Below are 20,776 nucleotides of genomic sequence, written 5' to 3'. Positions count from 1 at the left end.
TGACTTGGACCCAGGGCCTCACACAGGTGATTCATACATATGCCTGCTGAGTGCCACTCAGGCCCTTACCTTGGATTGTATACATTTGTTCTTGACCTTGGGCCTGTGTTTTTAGGTTGAAGGATGAAAGCTGTACAAAAAATTGAGCCAGGGGTATGGAGCCGTAGCACAGTGGGGAGGGCTTTTGTCTTGAACACAACCAATCTGAGTTTGATCCTCAGCATACCATATGGTCCTCCAAGCACTGCCAGGAGTGATTCTTGAGCACAGGGCCAGGAGTGATCCCTGAATTGCTGGGTGTAGCCCAAAAACTAAAAAAAGAAAAAGAAATGGAGTTAGGGGCCTGGATAAGCTGTTGAGCACTTGTTTCCAGTGTGTTCTACTGTGGGTGCCATCCCAGCACCACAAGGCAGAAGAAGGCTAGCTAGGGAATTCCAGAGTCACACTGAGGGCATGTCACCACGGCAAGGTCCGATGGTTACTGTGATGGAACTGACTGATGTTCTTCCCAGTTTGAAGGTGTAGGTTATAAACCATGGAGATGGGCCTGCAGTGTTGGGAGCTTCTTGATGGAAGATGGCAGAAGATAACCAGTATTGCCAAATTACTGAGTTGCCTTCTTGCCAATAATGTCTGACTAGTCTGACTACCCCCCCCCCCCCCCCCATTGAAAGAGTCAGTGTGGTTGGTAGGGATTGCTACAAAGAGTTGAAAACTGTTTGTTTGTTCTGTTTTGGGGTTTGGGGTTGGGGCTTACCTCTTGCTCTGAGCTCAGGGATCATTCCTGGTAGGGTTCAGGGAACCATATGGGGTACCAGGGATCGAATCTGGGTTTGCAAGGCAAGTGCCTTCCCTGCTGTACTGTCACTGTGGCTTAAAGGAGCTGTTTTTTTTATTTGCCTCCTTAGACAATCCACTTAAATTTTCAGGGTTGCAAGTTTCTTGTCTGTAAAATCGAAATGAAGGTAAGGACCAAAATCTCGTGTATGTCAGGAAATGAACCTCAAGCAAATGGAGAAGAAGTCAGAGAGGGGAAAGCAGGCCCTTTGTGGGGTCCTCATGGCCCAGGGGAGGAACTGAATTCTTCTCTTTATTTCGTGATGCAATATTTACAGGGTTATTTTGAGCTTACCATGTCTAACTAGTTATGCTAAGCAATTTCTACTCTCTCTGCCCTCCCCTCCGCTTTCTCCTTATACCCTTTTTTTTCCCCCTCTCCCCTCCTGCAGCTGGGACTGAACCCAGGGGACTCGGATGTGCAAGGCAGGTGCCCTTCTGCCGGGCCACTTTGCCAGCCCCAAATGATTTCTGCTAGCCAAGCTCTCAGGGTTCGGCTCGTTCCTCTCCCCTGGTAGGTGCCTGCCTCCTCCAAGCGCCATGGCAGAGCTGGGATTCTGTCCTAGATTCTGTCTCCACAGCTTTTGCTCTGTGATCTTCCTGTTTGAGGATACACTCTGTTCTGGTGGCATCCGTCTCTGAGTGGAACTCTGCTCTTTCCCTTGTCATCCTCTAGGGAGAAAACCAAAGTTGCCAAAGCTAGCCAAGGAGAGGAGGATGGACCTGACACCAAGAGAGCCAAACTTGACTCATCAGAGACGACTATGGTCAAAAAGGTATTTTGTCAAAAAGGTATTTTGTCTTAAAGACCTAGGAAGCCTGGCTCCCAAGGTCTGTGCTCGTGCCACTTTTGGCGGGCCGCAGTGCCGGCCTGCTGTTAGCGTGAGGGAATGTGACCCAGTGAAGCCAGATGGTCTTTTTTCAAGAGAATCTTCAGCGTAGACTTTTCATCTACTTTGTCCCAGACCTGTTGTACTTGACCACCTTCTGGCAGCTGTGCCGCCCTGAGGCTAAAGAGAACACGCCTGCAGCCCGGCTCGGCTCTGTGGCATGCAGCAGCTCAGCGTCAAGCTTTTTTTTTGGCCATTACCTTTATTACAGAAGAAAGATAGTTTTTTATTTGTTGGTTTTTGGGCCACACCCAGCAGTGCTCAGAGAACACTCCTGTCAGGTTCTGGGAACCATATGGGATGCTGAGAATTGAATCCTGGCCATTTGGCTAAAGGCAAGGCCAATGCTCCACCCACTGTACTATTGCTCTGGCCCCAAGAAAGTTATTATTATTTTTTTTTAAAGACCAGTAGTAGTCAGTGTAATGATTTCAGTTCTGAGCGGACAGGAGAGTTTAAATGCCAAGTGAACAAGAAGCAGCTCCGTGGCGGTAAGTGGTCTCGGGGGTGTATATTTTTAAGCATTTGAGTTGAGAGTGGAGTCATTTGAACTCAGTGGAGAGGGGGAAGCGGGAAGGGAATGAGAAGGTGACGCTCCTGTAGCCAGTGGTGGAATCGGAGAAGGGAATTATGTGATGAGGAAAACAAGATGAAGTGGCCAAAATTGTTGCTGTTGAATTGAGCAGACAGACGTGGCCAAGCCCATATTTACTCTCTGCTTTGTAGGGTTTAATGTTGGGAAAGAAAAACAGCTGGTCAGGGTGGCGAGCTAAAATGGCCCTAACAGGGGATTCTAAGAGTGCGGAAACCACAGAAGAGACTGCAGCCGCCACAGAGGGGGAGTGCTGCCTCTCCAGCAAGGCTGCTCTGGAGATTGGCTTTTTCTTGCTTTTTATGTTTGTGTTGGAAGAGTCTGACGCTGTGAGTGTGATACAGAGGAATTATTAAGCCCTAATTTTAGTGTCTATTCACAGGACCGTAATTATCCGGAGTGAACATTGGTGTTTTGGCCAAAACTTGGGTCCTTTTCTTTCTTCCTTCCTTTCTTTTTTTTGAGGCCCAGTCAGGCTTTATCTGAATAGCTTGTGAGTTTGGGGAGAGGGGGCAGAAATTGTTAACTAACACAGAAGTACAAAAGCAGCTTTGTGGGTGCTGTCAATTTATAAATCACACCCTCTTACTTGTGTGACACTTGGCCTTGGTGTGAAAAGTTTTACAGCTTAAGGGCCTCCTTGGGGGGAGGCGGGGCTTCCCATTGAAATGGAGGGAGCTTGTGAGCACAGGCCGGGGGAGTGTCCTGAGAGGCCCTTCTGAAGGTGCCCACTGGGGCGGATCCTGGAATCTCTTTCACCTCTGCCCAGAGCCAGTTTCTCAAGCTATGAGGAGAATGTGGGCAGCACTCGGGGCCCTCATGTCCCATTCCCGGGGTTCTTCAGTCCCGGGGCCCTTTGTGCGGCCTCTTCCTCCAGGGAGCCCATTTGAAGGTATCAAAATATTCCCCAGCTGACATTGTTAGTCAGCTGCTTCACTTGGACAATTCAGCTTGGATTCCAGCCTGAGCCCTTAAAGTAGTGAGGCATTCGGTGCATTCCTGCTGACAATCCCCGGGATTCCAAACCTTGTCTTTGTGCGGCTCTTCCAGGAGCGCTGGGGAAGGACGTGGCAGCACGGGCTGGGGCCCAGCTGTGCCTCCTCGCCACCAAATACCACCTCTCCTTTGACTAAGTGCCCTGTGAGTCCAAAGTTGCCTTCCGACTGAGAAATTCCAGGGTCAGAGTCTGCCCCTCTGCCTAGAGTTAACAGAGCTGTTCTTTGGGCTTCCTCTTGGGAGTGCAGGATGGGGGTGGAGAAGCAGCCACTTCCTGTTTCCTGTGAAGGCTTTCGGGTGAGGGTTTCCCCCACCCACCCCCCACCCCTTTTTCTTAGTTCAACCCAGTAGTGTCAAGCCACTTTTGCTGTAAGGTTACACGTTGTGCTTCTAAATTAGAAACGTTCAAAAACGAAGAGGAAAAACAGAGCTGTGGTTTCTCACACTATCAAGGAAGACACTAGGCCTTTCTAGCACAGGGCCTAAAGTGATAAATACAGCAGCAGGAAAAGGGCGAACCCAGAGCTAGGGCTCCGTGGTCTTTCTTTGGTGCCTAGGAGAAGTCACAGGAGAGATTTCAGTAGGATCAGAACTTGGGCATGCACCTGATGCCCTGTTGCAGGAGAAAGCAGCGGTTTGGGGTTAGGGGAGGAAGCATGCAGACTGCCAGATGAAGAACTTTGTATGTTTCCTTCCTTCCTTCCTTCCTTCCTTCCTTCCTTCCTTCCTTTTCTTGCTTTCTTGCTTTTTGTTTTTTTTTGTTTGTTTTGGGTTATACCCAGCGATGTTCAGGGGTTATTCCTGGTACTGCACTCAAGAATTACTCCTGGCGGTGCTCAGGGCCATATGGGATGCCAGGGATCGAATCTGGCTCGGCCACATGCAAGGCAAATGCCTATCTACTCTTACTGTTCCAGCCCTGGGATGACGAACTTTGAAGAATTGACTTGTTGGGACTGGAGAGCTGTGTACGACTCTGGAGTGATCCCCTGAGCATAGAACTTCATGGCTCAGTAAGCCCTGATCACCACCTGGTATGGTCAAGGAACAAGGGAAAAAAGAAAGATTGGCCTGTCACTGCCAGTTTGTTGGGTTCTGAGCAGCAGCGTTTATTATAGAGCATAGGAGCGACCGACATAGGTGTAGGGGACAGGGTAATTCGGACTTGGGCCTCCCACACTCGGAGACACGAGTCTTTTCTGTGTTCGTCAGTTGGAACATGCAGGCTGCACCCCAGTCCTGTTGTCTCTCCACAGCTGCCACTGAAGCTAAGGCCAGTTGAGTTACCTGCCCTAGCTACCTAAGGACGAGGTGGGGGTGGAGAGACAGTACATGCTTTAGTCCCTTGCTTTGCATTTACCTGATCCCAGTTCCATTCCCACTACCTAACATGGTTCCCTGAGCACTGTGGGTGTGTGTCTCTTACCCTCACCCCCCAGCAAGGAAGGGAATGGGAGAGCAGAGACAGTGGCCAAAGACATAAGTTCACCCGGTTATAAGAGAATCAATCCCCTTAGAGTCTCGAGGAGAATTAGACATTTTGTGAGGTGGTAGGTAAAATGTGTCAATGTTAATCATTCAAGAAAAACTGTTGATTGAAAGGCTACACTCAGGGCCTGGGTTATGAATTGTAGCTCTCTCCCTCCCTCTTTCTCTCTCCTTCCCTCTACCTCTCTCTTCCTCTCTCCTTCTCGCTCCCTCTCTCCCTCCCCCACAACCCGCACTGCTCAGGGTTTATTCCTGGCTCTGCTAAGAGATCACTCCTGACAGTCTCAGTGGAACCATATGGGGTGCCAGGATTGAACCCAGGTTGGCCATGTGCAAGGCAGGCGCCCTCCCCACTGTACTATGGCTGCAGCCCCACTTACCTCCTTTTTGTTTGGGGCATGGGTTAATGCCTGATGGAGATTACTGGTTGTTTTAAGTACTTGGAAACAAGCACAGAAGTATGATTTGTTGATAACGTGCTAAGCAGTGCAGATTTAATTTGCCCCCGCTTCGGTGACCGATTTGGGCTCCATTCATTTTCTTCATGAATTAGTTGTGATATTCCACTGTTAAGCATTGATTCATTCACTGTTTGATTTCCCCCTTTGAATTTGTTGATACTCTTTTCTCCCTTTAATTTGTAAGGAGTATTCTTTTACTCTTTTTACTTTTTGGTTTTGGGGTCTTACCTGGTCGTGTTCAGGGCTTTCTCCAGGCTCTAAACTCAGGAATGACTCCTGGCTTTGCTCACAGGACCATATGGGATGCTGGGGATGGAACCCAGGTTGGCCATGTACAGGGCTAGAGTCCTCCCCACTGTACTGTAGCTGTAAAGAGTATGCCTGGTGACCAGTATCATTCCCTTCTTTACCAGGCATTGAGATTATTTATTAGGGTGTCTCTTGTCTTTCTCGGGAGTTTAATTAAGTTCTACAAGGGCAGGCAGTTTTGACCACTGCTGTTTTTCTAGTTCAGTCATACTAGTAGTTCAGTCTAGTAGTTCAGTCATACTCAAGAAACTTCTGTTGATGTAGTCTGGCCACACCCAGTGATGCTCCTGCCATTTCACTCGTGGATCACTCCTGGCAGTGCTTGGGGGACCATATGGGATGCCAGGTACCGCACCCAGATTGGCTGCATGCAAGGCAAATACCCTCCCCACTGTTCTGTTGCTTCAGCCTCAGTCTCAGATTTTTTCAGTTGTAATATACAAAAATCATGCCATCTTACTGCAGGTTGTGGAGCATGATAGTAAACAGTATCCAGCTTAAAAACCAAAACATTCTTTTTTTTTTTTTTTTTTTTTTTGCTTTTTGGGTCACACGGGCGATGCTCAGGGGTTACTCCTGGCTCATGCACTCAGGAATCACTCCTGGCGGTGCTCGGGGGACCATATGGGATGCTGGGAATCGAACCTGTGTTGGCCATGTTGGCTGCGTGCAAGGCAAACGCCCTACCCGCTGTGCTATCGCTCCAGCCCCAAAAACCAAAACATTCTTAGTGTTCTCCTTTGTTTCTGCCCTGGGCTGCTGGTACTTTCATGTGGATTTAGTAAGGCTCCCCGAGGGCTTGAGTATGGCCCTACTTGGCTTTGTGTTTTATAATGTATTGGTAAATTTCAACAGCAGAATAAAACTTAAAATGATAGAGGCATAAATTATAATATACCTAACCATACATTCTATTCTCTTGACCTGACTTAAATGAGTGTGGGGGCTTGGATCTCCCAGTCCCCACCAGGAGTAATTCCTGAACACTTCTGGGTGTGGCACCAAAACCAACTCCCTCCCCCCAAACCCCCAGTAACAAATAAAACATTCTGCATGTGGCTTGAGAACGGCCCCCAGGGTACCCTCCCCAAGGTACCTCCCCCGTGCTGTCCTTTGTTCTTACTCCTGTGTGTATATTTCCTGGCAATATGGAGAATTGTATGCTTTGAGCTTCTTCAAAAGTGATTCCACATTGTATGCGTGCTGCCACCTGCTTTTGAAGAACCACATTCTGTCCAGGGGGCCATCTGTGCTGGTATGTAGTTCTGGGGCTTCACAGTCCATTTTGGGAGCCACTAGCCACAGGTGGCCATTTAAATCAGAGTTAATTAAAATCAAGTCAGTTTTCAAAAATTCTTCTGTAGTTCTACTAGCCATGTTCCAAGTGCTCAGTAACCCTGCAAAGCTGTCAGCATTGATCCTGCCAAGCCCAGATCCAGGTTTCCGTTATCACAGCCGTTCTCAGGGCCAGCCCACAGGACATTCTGTGTGAATCCATTTCTGTTTTTCTGCCCGCCTATCGATGGGTATTGAGGTAGATAAGGTTTTGCTACTAACAGATTGTGCAGTGTAATCTGGGGTTGGGGATGGGGGGGAGAAAGAGAGGAGAGAGAGCTGAAGAGAGGAGAGAGAGAGAAGAGAAAGCTGAATAAAGTGTGATTTCTCCAGGAGGTGCCCGCATAGGAGCAAGAAAACATTTGCGGCTCCAGCTTTCCCAGACCCTGCTAAGTGACTTCCTGCTCCTTTGATCAATTTACATTCCCAGGCCTGCAGCATGTCGCAGCACTGTTTGGGGACTTCATGCTACCTCACCATTCTGCGGAGTGTGATGACAGTCTCAGATTGGGGTGCTTGTTGGGTAGGCTGTGATTCTGAAGCGGAGACCCCAGGAGTAGATACAGAAAGTAAACCTGAGAGCCTGGAGATTCGAAAGTTGTCAAGAGTCTGGTTTACATTCAGGTTTACATCCATAACACTGTTGTTGTACATGTGCTGACAGATGAGAAAAGGAAAATATTTGCACTCCCAAATGTGCAAAGAACAGAAGAAGCTGAGTAAAGGTGAATGTTGACTGTACCTTTCTTTTCAATGTTTTTTTCTGAGTCGAAATAGAATGACCGTAGAGAGGCGATGTATAGTAACATGTGAGTTTATATATGGACATATATAGGAATGCTAATATAGATTTGACAAGCATGTTGTGTGTGGCTTGCTTTTTTTTTTCTTTTTTCTTACCTGCTATTTGAAATAGCTCAGCACAACCCCATAATTTGGTGGCTGATAGACCATGTGGAAAATTTATCTTTTATATTTACTGTTGGGCCTTCTGGCAAATGAAAAACAATTGGTACCATGTCCATTTATTGAAAATCTAGACTCTTCAGCCCCTCTACCTGTGATCCTTCTCTCAGGAAGCTGAGCCCCTTCACAGGAGAGATCAGTTTAAAGACGGAAAAGAGCATGCATGTGTTAGTCTTTATTTTTGTTTTTGTTTCGGGGTTACACATAGCAATGCTCAGGAGTTACTCCTGGCTCTGCACTCAGGAATTACTCCTGGGGTGCTCTGTGGGGAGCAGCATGCAAGGCAAGTGCCCTCCCCACTATGCTCTCTGGCCCCATGTGTGTGTCTTAACTAGTCGATCGATTATATTAGACTCTGTCTAGCCTAGAATCTTCAGGGAGGTTGGGTGTGCCCTATAGGCTGAGACTGAAACAGGCATGCAGGTGAGGTCATTCACTGGGTACTAATACTTATAGACCTTGCAGGGGTGCCTCTGCTAGATCCTTCCTGCCTCAGTGCACTGGCTGTGTAGCTCCTCAGTAAATCCAGTGCCAGCGAGGTAAGGACAGCAAGCTTTGTCTTGGCATATGTCCTACCATGGACTAGGTAGTTTGCGTAAGGTTTGTTTTTTCGGGGGGAGGGCATGTGAAAGTGTGGGGTGAAGAAGTTCAGCCACACCCAGCTGTGTTCAAGTGTTTCTCCTGACTTTGTCTCAGGGATAATTCCTGGTGGGACTGAGGTGACTGTATGTGGTGCTGGGGATAGAACTAGGGTCAGTGGCATGCCAGGCAAGTGCCTGGACCCCTAGATCATCTCTTAATGTTTTAGTAAACTTTGAATTTGAACCAAAAAAAGGAAATGTTGTTTGGAGGAGGTCTGGATAGCAGCAGAAGCCTTAGATAACCACCTTGAGCCCAGATGGGTAGCATTACAGCACTGTAGCACTGTCCTTCCAGTGTTCATCAATTTATTTGGGCGGGCACCCGTAACGTCTCCATTGTGAGACTTCTTGTTACTGTTTTTGACATATTGAATACGCCACGGGGAGCTTGCCAGGCTCTACCATGCGGACGGGATACTGTTGGTAGCTTGCTGGGCTCTCCAGGAGGGATGGAGGAATCAAACCCAGGTTTGCCATGTACAAGGCAAACGCCCTACCCGCTGTGCTGTCGATCCCAGAAGGGTAAAGATGGGAAACTGAGGGGGCCTTGGGACAGCAGGAACTTGATTTTTTACTTTATGGTCTCAATATTAATAGATCTGTGATTCCAATTTTCTTGGTGTTTTTTTTGTGTGTGTGTGTGGGTGGGGTTTTTTTTTGTTGTTTTTTTGTTTTTTGTCTTTTTTTTTTTTTTGCTAACACCCACCTGGTGATGCACAGGGGTTTCTCCTGGCTTTGTATTCAGGAATTATTCCTGGCAGTGCTTGGGGGGGGGCCATATGGGATGCTGGGAATCGAACCCGGGTCGGCTGCATGTGAGACAGACACGTACTATTGCTCCAGTCCTCTTGTTTCTTTTGACCTTCAGGTCACATTGGCGGTGCTCAGGCTTACTCCTGGTAGTGCTCAGGGACCATTCCAGTGCCGGAGATTGAGCTCAGGTTGTCTGTGTGCAGGGTCATACCTCTCTCTTGCCCTATGATTCTTTCTTTCAAAACCTCAATTTCTGGGAGGAAAAAAATTGGATTGGTCTTTTGGGGCCATGTGCCACCCTGTCTGTCTCCTAATCTGGAGGGCTGGCATGTGTTACAGGCAGGGCCCCTAGGAGCCTTCTCCCAGGGGAAGAAGCATCCCTGAAACTTGAGTGTCACTCACAGTCCAGAAAAGATCAACTTCTTGGCTCGAAATCATGGCAGGATTGGGAATTGTTCCATTTTTAGACTCGGGGAGGAAGAGCCTTGTTCTCCAGGAATCCTGACGATCCTCCAGCTCTTTTCCTCATGGGTGAGCAGGATTCCCTGGGGTCTAGGAGGTGTGTGCCCCCCATCTACACTCCACTGAGGTGAACCTGATTCTGGTGCAGGACTGCCAAGGAGTGGGAGTATTCTGAGCTTGACAGCCTCCAGGTATTCATGACATGGGGCTTATTTTCTGCTTCCTATTGTGAGTTAGAGTCAAAGACAGGGACATTTCTGTGGGTTCTCATTGGCACTTGCTGCATGCCCTGAAAATAGTAGAAATTGTGTGCTGGGTTGGGGCCTCTCAGATGTAGCTCTCCTCGTTCCCTATGTGGTATGGAGCAAACCTGCGGGCTTTCTGCATTCTTCTTAGTCTCACAGACAACAAATATGTTGGGTTTGCAGTTAAACTTCAGAGGACTTTAGGTCTCAGTTGTTTTTGAAATCTGAAGACTTTGCTTCCTCGCTTGGATGGCCCATGCTGATGAAGACTTGACTGATGCTGTCAGGCTTGTTATATATATAAAGAACAAAACCAGTATGGCCGTGTGCCAGGTGCTTTCACTCGCTGGTGACATAACTGATATGTGGAGGGTCAGACCGACCCCTTGGCCAGAGGCTTTGAGGGCAACACAAGCATCTTGTATACTAGTTTTACAATGGATCCAAACCCCAAAGGAGCAATTATGTGGCAGCAGAAAGCCCCCTTAACAAAGCCTGACTATTTTATCTTCTCAAGCAATTTGAGCTTTCATCTCTCCAGCCCATTGTGGAGCTTCATAAACTGATAGCCGATCTCAGGTCACTAGACATGGGTATATTTTCCCTTTTGAGAAACTGGTGGGTGTGGATATGTGCAGATTGTGTATGAAAAGGCACATTGCTGTCAAGCTTGAACTTTGTTACACATGCACCACCTCAAATCTCACCCCAGTAGCCTATGACGAGGACTACTTTCTTTTCCGGAACCATTTGAGAGAACGATGTCCCTAGAGACTGGACACTGGGTGTATCACTCCCCAGTACTTCATTCTTTCTCTTCTCTAACAAAATGTTTCTCTTTATTGAATATCAGTGAATTTCAGATCTTTGGACTAATGGATATTAGTTAATTCAAAATGTTGGCAGTCTGCTGTTACTCTTTTTGGGTGGGGGTTCCACACCCTCCATGCACAGGAATCCCTCCTGGTGGGCTCAGGGGAACACATGGGATGCCAGGGATAAAACTTGGATTGGCTCTGTGCAAGGCCAGCACCCAACCCACTGTACTATTCTCTCCATTGTGTCTTTTTTAGTTTCTCTTGTTGTTTTGGCCACCTCCAGCAGTGCTCAGGACTTAACTCCCCGTACTGTGCTTAAGGATCACTCCTAGCAATACTCAGGGGATCATATGGGGTGCTGAGGATCAGATCCAGGTTGGCCACATGCAAGGCAAGTGACGTACCCACTTTACTACTGCTCCAATCCCTGTTACTTTATCTTAGTGTGAAATCTTAGTTCCAGATCGGACTGGTTGGGGCTCTTTAAAGTGGACTCCTATTTCCTTTTGCCATATCCCCATACTCCTGGAACTCTCCCTTGTTTTGGTCATGCTAAGAGATTCCTGATACTCTCTCTGCCTGGCTTTGACATCAGTCATCTCTGCTCCAAGATTCATTTATCTTCCTGGGGCTCCTGGCTTTTAGAGTGGTGATTAAGGTTTGTGTGGGCACACACATGTATACACTGACATTTGCTCTTTTTATCTGTATTTAGTCAGAGTGGTTTCACGCCTGTAACTCCCCTTGTGCTTTATTATAATTTTTTCCTTTTCATATTTCTCATACTCTGGCACTGAGAAATCTGTCTTCTGAGATTCTTAGGTTATCTCCATTGCAACCCCTGGGCAAAACTTTCTCTGTCGGCTCTGTCCCCTATAGCAATGCCACCAACACTCCCACACGTGCTCTTCCTGCCTTTCTCAGTCCCAGCAAAGGCTCCGTTACTTAGAAAAGGTTAAAGAGGGACTGGAGAGATAGCACAGCGGGTAGGGTATTTGCCTTGCACGCGGCCGACCCGGGTTCGACTCCCAGCGTCCCATATGGTCCCCTGAACACCGCCAGGAGTAACCCCTGTGCATTGCCAGGTGTGACCCAAAAAGAAAAAAAAAAAGAAAGATAAAAAAAGAAAAGGGTAAAGAAAATCACTTTATATTTGTTTACTAAAGTACAAAAATGTTTTGGCATTTTCAAGGTAATTTGATAAGCTAAACAGCGTTTCAACATACTTTCTCATGCTATAAGACTTTTGCAAATGCCACTTCCATTTTCTTTGCCTTTGGCTTTTGTGCTCATTGCCCATGTTCATAATTTTTATTGCTGTTGTTTGTTTTAGCATAGCCATCACTCTTGAATCTGAGAGAAACAGTCCATTGTTATCTTTTTTTACTGTTGCAAGGGAGCTGTTAAAGCTGCGTTCACTCATGCAGGTCTCTGGACAGCTGCTTTACCAGAAAGCTGGATGGACACTAGGTCTCTGGGAGCCGGGCTGTCCTGGTCAGGGTGTACCTGTCACCTGACTGTGTCTCTAGTGGCACACAGTGAGTGTCCAGAAATGTGGACTGGATATGTGTAGCGGTGGCCTCTTTGATGAATAGTGAATCGTAGACTGCTCCGCAGTGATAAAGAGCCCCTGCCTTGTGGCTTTGACCTATTTTATCCCTAAGTGTTCTTTTCTTTTTCCATAGAAAGTGGTCTTCTGTTCTGTGAAGGAAGCATTGGAGGTGGACTGGAGCAGTGAGAGAGCCAAGGCGGCGCTGAAACGCACTGCGTCTGACTACTTCCTCCTTCAAGGTCAGTGCTCTGTCTGTAATCGAGTCGTCCAAGGGGGTCTTGATGTGTGCCTACAGTTGGGAGGTGGGTTCCCCCAGAGTTGATTCTCAGCAGTGAATAGAGAACAGCCAGAGTGAATGAAATAGGGCCTGTGTGTTTTTGTTTTTGTTTTTTTTTTTTTTTGGTTTTTCCCTTTCCTCATTGCTGGAGTGAAACCTAGGACTCTTACATGTTAGGCAAGTGTTCTGATGCTGAGCCATATCCCTAGCTGAATCTGAGGTTTCTTTCTAGTGATTTTTTTTTTGCTTAAAAAAATAAACACAAACACTTAAGTACACTAAGATGCCAGAGTACTTCCTTGGCTTCAGAACCAGCTTCCTGCTCCTGAAAGGTCCCTGTGACGTTCACAGCCCTTGCTGGTTCTCAGAGGGCTGCTGACTAAGTAGTGTTTGCATTCTAAGTGTTCTTGTGTCTGGCATTTAAAAAATTTTTGTTTTTGCTTTTTGCGCCATACCCCACAGTGCTTCAGGCTTACTCCTGGCTCTGCACTCAGGGATCACTGCTGGCAGAGCTGGGAGACCAGTGGTGGGAGCGAACCCAGCTATCGTGTGCAGGGCAGACACCTTCCCTGCTGTATCATCTTTCCAGCCCCACACTTTATAGAGTATATAGGTATATTTTTTAATTGCTCATGAGGTTTCGGTAAAGTGGTTCAATGAATTGTATTCCTCAGCTGTGCAAGCTTCTGGGTTTAGTCCCCAGCGCTGCTAAACAAAAAACAAAAAATCAATCTTTCTTGGCGCATATGCTGCCCGAGCCCATGTGCTGCTTGCACCCATGTGGCCGGGCACATGTGGTGCCCTAGCACATGTCGCCCGCATCTCCCCTCTTGAGATGTGTACTTTCATGCTTTCGTGTCTAATGCTAGGATGTGTGTAGGGGCTCTTTCTACCCTTGGAGAAGCCTGTGTTCTCTCTTGAGTACGTTACTCTCTCTCTCTCTCCCTCCATACCTAAAAATCCTCCAAATAAAATCTATTTACTTAAAAAAAAAAATCTTTCTTCACCAACATTTTGTCTCTAGTATGGCTCACATTCGTTGGCATAGAAAAGCTTAACTTTAGCACTAATCTGATCTGACTAGTAAGTGATTCAAGAAGTTTCCCTCTGGATTAATATATGAAGTAGTTGGGGAGGACTGGCTTTTCCCAAAACTACCCCACATGGTTGCGATTTGCCGACTTGTGTTGGGTATGCGTGTGTGTGTGCATGTGCTCCAGTAGGTATGCAGGTATTTTTGTGGAGTCTGCAAGGACAAGGGAAAGAAAAAAAGTAGGGATGCAGTTCTGTCAGCCTCCGGGAGAGGACAGGTGAAAACAAACGACCCCACAGGGGCTTTGGCAAGATGAGGAGTGGAACACCTGTAGCAGTTTCCCGTAGCACAGGTCTCTAGTAGGAGGGTTGGCTGTGGGTATGCAGACACTCCATCAGGCCTTGGAGTGGACACTTGGGGCCTGTGTCAGAGGGAGAACCTCTCCGGGGCCAGGCCTGCCTTACTTGTACTTGGAATTGCGTGACTTTGGGGTGGGGGGAGTACAACTCCCAAAGCACTTTCGCTCGCTCTCTGCTCTCTCCAGCTCCCCCCACCCCGCCTTTGGGAGTTCTCCCATCCCCACTCCCCCCCGATGCCTGAGCTCTTGAAAAGCAAGACAAGTGTTTTACCACTAAGCCACCTCCCAGCCCACACACCAGTATTATTTGTATACTTGCTGTCACTTTGAAAACACCAGCATCCTTGATCTCTCTGTGCTGTTTCCTGGTTCAAACAGGGATAAGTAGGGGCCTGAAAGATAGTACAGTAGGGAAGGCTTGCACATGGCTGATCTTGGTTCAATTCCTGGCACCCCATATGGTTCTCTTAGCACAGCTGGATGTGACCCTAAAAGTCAAAAAAAAAAAGTATAGCCATTGTGCAGAAGTAATTCAGTGGGTTAAGTAGGAATGCATCATCACATATGTGAGTGTAGTGTAGAACCCAAAATACCTTCTTGGAAGCATGAGGGTAAAAGGAGTAGAGAAAGAAGTTATTTCTCCTTGGGGCCAGAGCGGTGGGTAGGGTGTTTACCTTGCATGCGGCCAACCCTGGTTTGATTTCCAGCATCCCATATAGTCCTCGAGCACTGCCAGGAATAATTCATGAGTGCAGAGCCAGGAATAACCCCTGAGCATCTCTTGAGTGTGGCTGCCCCTCCCCCAAAAAAGATGTTAATGTCTTCAGTTGGGGATCCAGAGTTACCCCAGGTCTTGCAGGACACACGGAAAGCCCTTGTGCATTGCAGCCGGCTGTCACACAGCTGTACTACTCCTTGTGAAAGGGCTCTACTGGTCTAGGGACACACTCAGAAGATTAGAATACAGGCTTTGCATTTGGGAACTGCAGGTTCAATCCCTAGCACCACATGGTCCCCTGTGTACTGCTGGGTGTGGCCCCTCCAAATAATACAATAATAAAAGGAGCCAACTGGTATTTAGGTTACTCAACTGGGGGCTCCTTGGCCCAGCAGGGGAGAGTGACTTGGTAGTGTCACTCGTGGGAAAGATCAAGGGCATTGTCACGTTTCCTCTGCCGTGCCTTTGTGTGAAGAGTGGCTGGCTGAGGAACCTCTGATCTCACACTTGCCTTTTCCCTGGTCAGGTACACCAATGGGGAGTGTGCTACCCACAGTTTGGTTTAGTGAGAGGAGACCCCACAGAGACACCCTGCTTTGCCCTGCAGGACGTAGGTTGTAAGTGGCAAAGGAAATGGAATCAGTCTGCCCAGGTCTTTTAAAACTCATATGGATTAAATGCTGTGTGAAGTACCAGGTGATATCTGCACCTTGGCCTTGTGCACAGTGCTCTTTGGGCATTTGCTTTTGACATCCTTGCTCCTTTGGAACAGCTGTTTGTCCCCAATTATGGGGACATGCGCTAAGCCATCCCTACCCTTAGGAGTCTTGCACTGAGGTGGGGAGGCACAACCATGCTGTGGGAAACACAGAGGAGAGTTTGGGTTTAGCATAGATGCCGCTCGCCCCCGCCATCAGTTGTGAGGGACTCCTTGGTAGCGGAGGGGTTGTGAGGAAGAAGCAGAGTTGCAGTATGTCCTGTGTGGCTGGGCCAGAGAAAGAAGTGGGCTCAAGTGTTTCCCTTGCCACCTGTTGGACCTTGGTTTGATCCCCAGCATCACATACGGTCCCCTGTGCACCATCAGGTGTAACTGGCAGGCTCTGCACTTGTTCAGAACAGCAGCCTCTCAGAATCGCAACAGCTTGGCGTCCAGTCAAGCCTCTGTCATAGTTTCAGATGAGTGACGTTCAACTACTAACTTAAATTCCTGAAGGCCCACTCAAATTCACATCTACACAGGGGTGTTAGAGTGCAGTGAGGCCATGACTCCTGTGTTACTCAGGTTTCCCATGCTCTTCCCCTTAGTGTGGTGATTACTGATTCTGCAACTGTGTAGTGAAAGTTTTGGGATTACCTCAGTTGCTCCTTTGTTCCGTACTTGAGTATTAATGCTGATCATGTACTGGCTTTGGTTTTCTGCTTGTGATGCTTTGTTGGATAATACGTGTTATTTTTACTTCTCTAGTTATTCTTCAAGTTTCAAGTTCCAGGGCTTTAGATTTGCGATTAAAACTATTCGGGGGTTGGAGCAATAGTACAGCGGGTAGGGCATTTGCCTTGCACGCGGCTGACCCGTGTTCAATTCCCAGCATCCCACATGGTCCCTCAAGCACTGCGAGGAGTCATTCCCGAACACAGAGCCAGGAGTAACCCCTGAGCGTTGCTCGGTGTGACCCAAAAAGCAAAAAAAAAACCCCTATATTTAGAGGGCTGGAGTGATAGTACGGTGTGTAGGGCACTTGCCTTACACATGGCCTGGTCTGGGTTGCATCACCAGCATCCCATAAAGTCCCCTGAACTCCACAAGGAGTGATTCCTGCCTGAGTGCAGAGTTAGGAGTAAACCCTGAGTTCTGGGATATGTGTGACATCCACCGCCCCTCCCCCCAGAGAGAGAAAGAGTGTGTGAGTTTTGTGGTGGTAAAAACCAAAGCCAGAAGTAAAGCCTGAGCACTACTGGTTCTGCCCCAGGCCCTTCCCCTTCCAAAAAAAAATAAATTCTGAAAGGAGGAGACTAACCCAGGACAGCGAATGAGTGCTTCCCTCTGCTCCTCCCAGTCCCGCGCCGATGGCAGGCAGGACTGAAGGAGCCCTCCTTGGTGGCCAGCTTTCCCCGGGGCTTCGGAATCATGAAACGCTGTTGCCCGCAGTCACTCTCTGACTTGGCATGAAGAAACCCAATGGGTGAGCTAGGATGGGCCACACAGTAGTGCCCAGGGTCTGTTCCTGACTTAGTGCCTAGGGCACCATGGGGTGCTGGGGATGGAGCTTAGGTTTCCCACATGCAAAGCATGCCCCCACCCCTTCAGTGCTTGGTGCTATCTCCTTGGCCCAGGAGCTCACATCTAAGTCGTCCTTCGGCCAGCTGATAAGAAGGAGGCCTCAGAAGGGAAATGAGTCATCCAGCTCTCATAGCAAGTTAGTGTTAGTCTTGGGTCTAAAACCCGACTTTTCTCTAGAGTCTAGTTCTCTCAGACTCCCAGACTAGATCATCCACCATAACCTCATCTGGCCTTTCTCTTTGTAGCAGTCTGCAAGTCTTCTTATGGGTTATCCCGGGTTTGTTTGGTGTTTAGTTTTTGAGTCGGGTCACACTTGCTAGTACTCAGGGATCACTCCTGACCTGGGGCAAGGACCTTAGGGTGCTGGGATCGAACCCAGGTTGGCCATATACAAGGCAAGCGCCTAACCCACTGGACTACTGCTCTGGCCTCTATCCTGATCTGTTGTAAATTTTTCTTTTTGAGTGCTCTGAGCAAACCCTTGTCTCTCTTTTTTTTTTTTTTTTTTTGCTGTTTTTGCTTTTTGGGTCACACCCAGTGATGCACAGGGGTCACTCCTGGCTTATGCACTCAGGAATTACTCCTGGCAGTGCTCAGGGAACCAATATGGGATGCTGGGAATCGAACCTGGGTCAGCCGCATGCAAGGCAAATGCCCTAACCGCTGTGTTATCGCTCCAGTCCCACCCTTGTCTCTTAGAGGGGCTGCAGCTGCAGTGACAAGGCTGTCTGGATGCAGGGGGAGGTGTTTCCTGGGGCTTCTCTATGGAGGCAATTGGCTGACTCCCTGCTACCCTTTGGACTTAGATGGTGACCGAGAGGAAGTTGACTCTAAACTTGATTTCCTGCCCTGGTTACTACCAGATACGTAGGACCCTGAGCTTAGAAGAGTTGTAAACTGACTTGCTGGGTCTGTCATGTCATTCTTGTTTGTTTTTTTTTTGGGGGGGGGGGGTTTGGCCACACCTGGCTGTGCTCCAAACTTCCTCCTGGGCCTATGCTCAGGGATCACTCCTGGTGGGCTCGGGGTACCATATGGGGTGCCAGGGATCCAACCCAGGTCAGCCAGGTGCAAGGCAAGCACCCTGCCTGCTATACTACCACTCCATCCCCTGTCACCTCATTCTTAAACACAGAGAAACGTTTCTTTGGATTTTCTGCTTGTCCCTGTATATGACTCAGGTTGTTCTGTCACTTGTCCTCATTGAATTTGTCTTGAAGAAGATAGCTTCCGCATGAGAAGCTGCTGTCTACAAATATTCCTTTTTTTTTTTTTTCCTTTTTGGATCACACCCAGCGATGCACAGGGGTTACTCCTGGCTCATGCACTCAGGAATTACCCCTGGTGGTGCCCGGGGACCATATGGGATGCTGGGAATCGAACCCAGGTTGGTTGCGTGCAAGGCAAATGCCCTACCCTCTGTGCTATCCCTCCAGCCCCTATTTGTTTTGTTTTGGGGCTACTCCTGGCCATGCTCAGGGATCACTCCTGGCGGGCTCGGAGGACTATATGTGGTGCCAAGGATCAAACCTGTGCCTCCCACATGCGGAGCATGTTTTGCAAATTGTTCTCATTTTATTGAGCTATTTCTGACCACAACATGCGTATGTTGTGAGTGTGTCTAAACTTTGGGTCATACCGGCTGTACTCAGGACTTTCTCTTGGTGCTGAGCTCAGCTCAGGTCATTCCTAGTGAGGCTGAAGGGACCATATGGAGTGCTGGGGATTAAACATAGGTGGACTGCAATCAAGTCCAGCGCCCTACTCACAGTTCAGTTGTTGCAGCCCTCAGAAATGTTTGTCGTGTAAAGACTGCGTACATGCTTTGCTGGTGTGAGTCATAGGTCTGATCTCCATCAAGCCAGGAATAGCCCCTGAGCTCTCCCAGGGGTGGCCTCCAAACTAAACAGAAGGGGCCAGAGTGATAATACAGCAGGTAGGGCATTTGCCTTGTACACAGCTGACCCAGGTTTGATTCCCTGCATCCCATCATCCCATATAGTCCCCTGAGCATTTCCAGGATTAGTTCCTCTTTTTTTTTTTTTTTTCTTTTTGGGCCACACCTGGCGATGCACAGTGGTTACTCCTGTCTCATGCATTCAGGAATTACTTATGGTGGTGCTCAGGCGAATCATATGGGATGCTGGGAATCGGACCTGGGTCAGCTGCCTGCAAGGCAAACGGCCTACCCAATGTGCTGTCGCTCCAGCCCCCAGGGTTAATTTTTGAGCACAGATCCAGAAATAATTCCTGAGCATCACCAGGTATGAACCCAAAAAAGGCCCCATCCCCAACAACAAAAACCCAAACAACAAAAACTAAACAGGACTCAGATTGTATGGCCTGTAGGGTCTTGCCTTGCACACACTCAAACCTGGGTTTGGTCCTTAGCCTCCCACAAACTTGCAGGGAATAATAATGCCTGAACTCAAGAGCCAGGAGTAATCCCTGAGCACCATCACTGTGACCCCCCCAAACAGAAATAACACCAAAATAAACAAATATGCATTAGTTCACAAAGATTATCTAGATTCTTACGCAGCAAGATGTTATATGCTTGTTTTACCTATCATGGAATTTTTGAATTTTAGTTTAGTTTTTGTTTTTAAGGAAAAGTGCTACACTAAAAGATCAAACATAGATGAGCGGTTTTTTCTTATTACATCCTCCCTACTTCCTCTCTCCCAAGCTTTAGGGAAACCACATTAAAATTTCTGGAGGAGGGTTGAGAGATAGTACAGTGAGTAGTGCACTTGCCCTACACGCAGTGACCTGGGTTCGATTCCATGCATACCATATGAACCCCCCCCAGCCTCACTAGAGATAAGACCTGTGCACTGCCAGGTGTGGCCCCAGAAAGCAAAATTTCTGGAGGAGCCAGGGTGAATGTGTAAGAGGTAAGGTGCTGCATAGGGCCCCCGCAAGACCGCCAGGAGTTAGCCCACAACCACAGTGGTATGGTCCGTCCAAATCTACCCTCCTTTCCTCCAGCCATCAAAAAAATTTTAAAGTTTCTGGAATAGTTCTTGATAAGTACGTACTCAAATTGATGTGGCGTGACGAGGTGTTTTTTTGTTTTTTTGGTTTTTTTTTCCTTGCCAATGTGGAGTTTCTGGGGAACATTGTGCAGAAACCCCCTTTGTCTCATGAATCCTCTCTGCGGCCACTTTAACCTTGAAAGTTAATGCTTATTGCTCTCAGTATCTCCCAGTCTGGCGTTCATTGCCTGGAATCTTCTGAGAATGTTCTGATGCTCCTGACACTGTCCTGGGAATTGCTGGATGTGCACCTGAGGAGTGGTGCAGAGAGGCAGGCTCAGTTTCACCTGGGCCACTGGAGCGCACAGAAGGAGCCTGGGTGCAGCTTCCCAGACACTCTGCAGATGTGATGTCTCATTTTGGGTTTGGTTTGTTAACCCAGACCTCATGGTGCTTGGGGGACCATGGAGTCCTGGGTCTTCCACACTCCCTGTCCTTTCTTCTCTTCTCTCCTGCCCTTTGTTGTTACTGTCATTTCACTATCTGGGGGTTCACAATCTTTCAGTTGGGGCACTTGCTGGGGATCATGTGGTGCCAGGGATCTCAAAGGCAGTGCTTCAGGGATGATGAGGAGTGTTACCAGGGACTGATACTGGGTCCTCACTCCTGCGTGACAGGTGTCAAGCTCCCCCCCGCCCCCGTTTCCCCGCTGTGGCGAGTGTGCCCCTTGCACGTAGGCATTGCATGCCACTTCAGTCATGATTCCGTGGCGGCGGGGGGGAAGCA

At 48.2% G+C, this 20,776-nt stretch overlaps 1 protein-coding gene across 1 annotated transcript in view; it reads left to right on the top strand.

Moving 5' to 3' along the window:
* Positions 1–20,776, top strand: part of SAE1 (SUMO1 activating enzyme subunit 1) — a 66,647-nt gene that overhangs the window by 23,362 nt on the left and 22,509 nt on the right. Inside the window, exons 5-6 of the mRNA XM_056136009.1 lie at positions 1,514–1,613; positions 12,479–12,584. Of these exons, the coding sequence (XP_055991984.1) occupies positions 1,514–1,613; positions 12,479–12,584 (206 nt within the window). The remainder of the gene's footprint in view (positions 1–1,513; positions 1,614–12,478; positions 12,585–20,776) is intronic.

Source organism: Sorex fumeus, unplaced genomic scaffold (assembly GCF_029834395.1).
Source record: "Sorex fumeus unplaced genomic scaffold, SorFum_2.1 ptg000122l, whole genome shotgun sequence".
In the NCBI taxonomy this organism is placed as follows: Eukaryota; Metazoa; Chordata; class Mammalia; order Eulipotyphla; family Soricidae; genus Sorex; species Sorex fumeus.
This window is presented reverse-complemented; position numbering and strand designations above follow the sequence as displayed.